General features: G+C 43.2%; 1 protein-coding gene across 1 annotated transcript; it reads right to left on the bottom strand.

The window, feature by feature from the left end:
* Positions 1–4,001: 4,001 nt before the first annotated feature.
* LOC109174432 (protein FAR1-RELATED SEQUENCE 5-like) lies at positions 4,002–4,913 on the bottom strand. The gene has a single exon (XM_019323668.1). It carries the CDS (start codon positions 4,911–4,913, stop codon positions 4,002–4,004), a length of 912 nt encoding a protein of 303 aa, XP_019179213.1.
* Between the last annotated feature and the right edge of the window lie 1,516 nt (positions 4,914–6,429).

Consider the following 6,429-nt stretch of genomic DNA (forward strand, 5'->3'; position numbering starts at 1 on the left):
GCACACCTAATGGCTATGCAAACCAGAAAACTGTCCACATGTTAAGTAGTGTGGACACGATAGAGGACCTTGACTGGTGTGAGTATTTGATTCGCTCGTTGGTTACTACCCATCGGAGTTGGACCGAGGGTTCGAATCGCAAATTCACTGGCCCACTTCTGTTCCTAACTGTAAGTGGTTTTGGTTTTGGTTCTGTAGGGGGTTTGTTATTTTATCTTGGCTAACAGTGGCGTGTTTGTGTGTGTTCAGCTTTTGTATTTGGATAGGGTCGTGGTGGGTGTGAGAGAGGTCCCTAGGACGATCCCGCTCATGGTGGGGTGGACCACGGATCTCATCAAAGCACGTGAGCTGATTGAGCTTGATTCTGGGGGATTCGGTAAGGGTGTGGTGGATGGTCCTCCTTGTGCGTCAAATCCTGGTGCACCGCAACTCGGGACAGGGGTGGGACCACGCCATGGACAGGCTTGTGCCGAGAACATGGTATGATTTTTGATGTAGCCGTTTTTTTTTTCCAATCATTATATAATTTGCATGTTAACATCCGTTGTGTGTGTGGTGGTGGGGGTGGGGGGTTGCAGGGATTTGGCCAAGAGTTTGCAGTAATCACCGCTGAGTTGCAATCGCTCACCACAGAGGTTGTTGACTTGGTTTCCAAGCACCCCAACGAAGTGCAAGAAGATTGTAATTTCCAAACAGTGGTGGATTCAATCAAACAGTGGGAGGTTATTGTAAAGACAGCAGCCAAGGCAATTGAGGCAGCTCCTAAACCGCCCGCCCTGTCGCCGGGTCGCGACGAAGGGCCTCTGTTGTATGATGCAGACTTTTTAAGGGAGCTTGACCGGGCTGAGATGGCTGCTACTGGGGTTTATGGCGTGTCTGATATGCCAAGTTTCATCTTAGGTTTGACGCAAGAGTTTGCAGCGCATAACCGGACAAAGAACATGGTTCAAGAGCCGGTCTCCGCTGCACCACCTCCTCAGGTATGCTAATGCATATTATTCTGCTAGTGTCATTTTCAGATGTTTATTTGGGACAACATTTGCAGGAACTAGGCAGCGCACGTGTTGCATCACATCCCGCTGCACCGTGCACAGCTCCGGTTGACGGGCCAAAGGGCAAAGAGAACGCTGCATCGTGCACAGCTCCAGTTGACGTGTCAAAGGGCAAAGAGAACGCTGCACCGTGCACAGCTCCAGTTGATGGGCCAAAGGGCAAAGAGAAGGAGCTAGTTCTTCAACATGCCCAGGCGCGGGGGATTTACTTCAGCTCCATGCTTGGTTACCCGACTACTCCACTGCCGCACGTGTATGTTCTGTGGATGTGGGTTTTTAGTTGCCCCCAGGGAGAACGGTAAGTGGCTTTTAATGCGACTGAGCTCGGGTGTTCGGGGTGCATTCTAATTATTATTGGAAAATGTGGTTGGGGTCTATTCTGAAAATGTTTGGTTTATCGTTGTTAACCTGTAGCGATGAGGTGTTATTCCAGTATGCTGAGCGGACGGTAAAGTGGGCACAAATCTAAACACTTAGGGAGGGGTCGAATGTGTCCAAGCCTGTTGTTGATGCCTGATGCTATGTCCTGAATGCCCGGGAGGAGCTGAGCACAGATGGTGGCGTGACGTGGTTGTTTCTTCCCACTAGCACAACGGTACGCTTTTGTGTGCACTCTAGCAGAATGCATACCATGTTTTCTGGTGCAAACCCCTTCTAATTATTAACTGGTATATGCAGATTGGGATGGTTGTTGGAACATCTGTCAGCGAGGACGCGAGGATCAGTTGGTTCGCGAATCGCATGGATGCCGAGTTGCAGAGAATAGGCCGTGGGGGTACTGCCGACATAGATATGATGATGTACCCTTAACTATTATGACATTGCACTAACAACTACCCTCCATAGACTAATACTCCTTTTTTTTGGATGCCAATGCAGTTTATTTTCCCAATTTTCACCAAGGGCACTTATTACATGATGGCTATCAGCTGCAAGCCACCCCGTTTTGACGTCATTGATAGTTCGTCTGCGAAGAAGACAAACAAAGAAATGTATGGTGGGGCTCCAGAGGAGCTGGTATGTGTCCTTAGCTCCATACTTTGTTTATTAATTATTTCTTCCTTAGTTCCGTGTGGGCTGTTTTTATACCACATTAGCGGGTGGTCTACAGTTTTTTTTTTTTTTTTGTTTTTTTTTTGGGCTGTTTCCCTATTGTGTGTGCATCACTTCAGCATACTTAAGAACAGGTAATACATGGCTCAATTGGATTTAGGGGCTTAACACTTCATTCATTAGCAAAATCCTATATGTTAGGAAGAAACAGACTGTGCATGACCTGCCAATATTAGTTATGTGTCTAATTATGGTGTCCTATACTCGTTTTTATTCTCATTGCATTATGAAATTTTCACCAGTGTTTTGATTCCTTTTTATGATGATCTGCAGTTTTTTGATTCCCTTTTAAGTGGATCTTTGCCGGCGTAGAATTAACTGCTACTGTAACATATCTTATGCATCATATGTTATAAATAGTCATGCGTTTTAGGCGTGTGCCCTTCTTATCCTAAGTTGGTCACAGCAGTGTTAATAATGATTTTCGTGCAGATAATGTGCCTGAGTGCTTACTTGGACTCCAAGCGGCAAGGGCTTCGTGCTGCACGCATACAAATGTTGAAAACGAAGAGGATGCAGATGGCGTGGAGGGATACCACCTCAACATTGGATTCTGGGGTGTTCACGATGCACCATATGGAAGCATACGTGGGACAGGGGTGTGCGAGTTGGGATACTGGTCTGCAACGGGGGGATGCCATGCAGATGCTCAACCTACGCAAGCGCTACATGCACAATATCCTGCTTAGCGTGGTAAACACTCATACAACCAGTATTGCTGTGCGTGTGTCAGCTTTTGAAAGTAAAAGATTGGCACAGATGCATCGGTGAGTAGGATGGGGTGCCAGCATGGAAGAAGATTTGATAATGATTACACCTCCAATCTGGGGTTTTGTTTTTTTTGTCTCAGCAGTTATGGTCTAGCTCAAGTGCTGTGGTTTAATTTTTGGTGTATATTATCTTAGGTGGTGATGGTCAGTTATTAGTTAGACTTTTTTAAATGCTTGGGCAGTGCAACACGGTTTTAAATTTGGTTAGTCGGTTTGATCTATTTTCGTTGTTAATAAATTATATTTGGGGGATCCCTGTATTCTATTTGCATACAGTTGCAGAGGCAGTTATGGTCTAGCTCAAGTGTTGTGGTTTAATTTTTGGTGTATATTACCTTAGGTGGTGATGTTCAGTTATTAATTAGACTTTTTTAAATGCTTGGGGCAGTGCAACACGGTTTTAAATTTGGTTAGTCGGTTTGATCTATTTTTGTTGTTAATAAATTATATTTGGGGGATCCCTGTATTCTATTTGCATACAGTTGCAGACATTGCAAACCATAAGGATATCTCAAATAAAAAAATTAAAAAGAGGTGGACAAAAATCGTAGCAACTACTTGAAATATTTGCAAAGTAAATCATATTCTTGTGTAATATAATATGTCATAATAAACCACATAAACCAAAATTGGTGAATCAGGGTAGGAGACATTATGCATGCCTGTGTATATACAAACGCACACTGTGCAGTGGGGGGTATGTTTTATATTAAAAAGTCCATTTTAATCAAAAGTGTTATCACATGTGTTATGCTAGGCTGTCTATTACAGGTCCATTTTGGTTATTAAAAAGTGGGTTTGATATGCATTGGAAAATTCCAAAAAAAATAATGCAAAAGGGAGAAAATTAGGTAGCAGTGTATGCGTGGGCACTCCAGCGTATGTGTATAAGCAGTGCAAAAATTGCTACTAACAGTAATAGGTGATTAAAAAACTGATGTTATTGGAATGCACTAAATGAATTACAAACTGACTATATAATCCTGGGTACAGGCCAACGAATCGTACTGAATAAAAAAGGGAGTAAAACAAACCAATTTAAATAGGCTACAGAATTCTTAGCAAGTTACTTTGACGGGCAACTACGGGCGTTATGGCGAGCATATTTACCACAGATCCCGCACTTTCGTCCGATTTTGGCATTTTTCTCGATGGCTATCTCCCTGTGGCTTTTTATACGCTTTCCAGTGCCTTTGTTCTTCGCTTGGGCGGGGGGCTTGATTGTTATTGATTCTGGCGGCTCAACACCGCATAATGCCTGTATCGCAACACGGTTACCCTTAACAGGGTTCGTAGATAGTCCGTCACTACTGAATTCTGCGTTAAGGTCCTTCAGTATCGAGACCATCCGCGTTTGCCGCTCTAGGCTGTTGCCTACCAGTCCAACGCACGTGTTTATCTCATCCCACAGTTGTGTTGCTATAGGGGTTGGCTTATCACCATTTGACGGTACTCCTTTGCATGCGCCGCAAGTAAGATGTTTGCACCATCGGCTCACAATAATGTATTCAGCCGGTAACTGTTCCATCTGTGCACCCCGAAAAACCACAAACATATGCCGACAGACCAAGCCCATTCTTCGGAACAAGTTGCAGTTGCATGATGCTCCAAGACTACCAACCTTGTAGTGCATGGTCGCAATAATGTTGCCCTCATTTGCAATGTCGTAATGGGTGCTATCCCTGTCTTGGCGTACACCAATCACAGAACAATAAAAACAAGCTGCTTCTATTTCTTTCTGTAGCTCATAAAAAATAGTGATCGTGAATTCTCGTGCAATATTACGCTCGAGTGCTAATGGCGTTTTAAACTCAGGCAGGTAACCCACGCACTCTGCGTTTAATTTATCTTGTCGATAGCGCTGCGCGCTCTCGAATTGCATGTAGAACTCTACCAAACTGGAATGGGGGCGTGTGAATTTACCGTATACACTGTTTTCTGATTCTGACCGCGATGTGGTTCTTAGCAGCCCACTCATGGGCAAATCAAAAAAGTAAGCCGGGATCCAATTCTCCCTTTCACCAAATATTTTTCAAAACCACCGATGGTTTGTTAGCTTGTACTCATCTATTAATAGGTGCCATTGCGCCTCAAACTCATCAATGCAGATTCTTTCGTTCCAGACGATAGCGTTTAGTTTTTTGCGAAACTCATTGTCCTTAGCTAACTCATTGCCTAGCTTTTCATTAACCTTTGTCATAATGTGCCACATACAGTAGCGATGGCGGCAATTTGGCAATACTTGTTGGATAGCAATTCGCATAGCTGGGTCTTGGTCCATCACAACACATAATGGGCTCTTGCCCATTGCAGCTATAAATTTCTCCAACAGCCAGCTGTATGAGTCAACGTCTTCCTTAGTGAGCAAACCGCCCCCAAAAGTGATGCATCGTTTGTGATTGTCCACACCCGTAAACGGCACAAACACAATACTGTACCTGTGAAATAAGAAGGCATGCATTAGTTCCAAAATTACTCGTGTACGTTTAATACAAAATAATTAGGCATCAAAGGGCTATTTTGTATGAAGTTAGTCGAGGGCCTACCAGAACATCAAAATCAAAATAGAAGCAATAAAATAATAGTTAAGGTGAAAAATAAATATTATTTAATTGGAAAAGAAATACCCCTATTCAAAAAATAATATATATGCAGATATATACATACCCACCTACCATCATGATATTTGTTTGTGCATGCATCATAGTCATTAACAGTATAAAAATTCTCCAAAAAAAAAAAACAACAAAATACACACACATGTTCGATACAGTAAATTATCAAAATTCAAAGCATAATTAATAGAATTATATCATTTGAATGAGATTTTGCAAGTAATTCAGCAATAATAATGTGATGCTCAAAGGGCATTTGGGTGGGCGTAACATGCACATACAACTACCAGTACACACATTGTGCAGGGGTTCAATCTAAACATCCACAGTAATCAAAGTGCAACCCATACCTGTTTGTTCCGTAGGTGGCATCGAAGGAAATATTATCGCTGTAGCAAGAAAATGTCCGCCTATTGAGGGGGTCAGCCCAAAATAGACGCGATAGCCGGTTTTCCTCATCCATATGGTATTCATAAAAAAATTCGCTACACATTTCTTGCTTGGCTTTGAAGGTGGAGATAATCATCTCCCCATCAGCTACATCAACGTACGTTTGGACATCTCGCTTAAAATTGTGGAATTCCACGTCCGTTGCGCCGACATTTGCATACGATTCGGTGGCTTCCTTGCAAAACCGCAGCCCCGTTGAAGAACCAATGTTGGCCTTAACACAATTACCTAAAAAAGCCTGGTGGACCACATTGAGACGTCGGTTAATTCGCATAAAAACTTTAGACGAATCTGAGCACAATTTGTGGGTGTGTTCCTCAACAAAAACGGTAACGATGAACTCCCCAGAGCCTTTTTTTTTAAGCCAATCCTCGCTCCGCAATTAACTCTGTTAGAAAGTCGGCGGCGGCGCTCCGTTTATCTCCAGCA

This window comes from Ipomoea nil, unplaced genomic scaffold, assembly GCF_001879475.1.
Source record: "Ipomoea nil cultivar Tokyo-kokei standard unplaced genomic scaffold, Asagao_1.1 scaffold0642, whole genome shotgun sequence".
Taxonomy (NCBI): Eukaryota; Viridiplantae; Streptophyta; class Magnoliopsida; order Solanales; family Convolvulaceae; genus Ipomoea; species Ipomoea nil.

Bases quoted from the DNA above. Each gene is read 5' to 3' on its own strand.
- LOC109174432 (XM_019323668.1), bottom strand. From the start codon at position 4,913: ATGAGTGGGCTGCTAAGAACCACATCGCGGTCAGAATCAGAAAACAGT.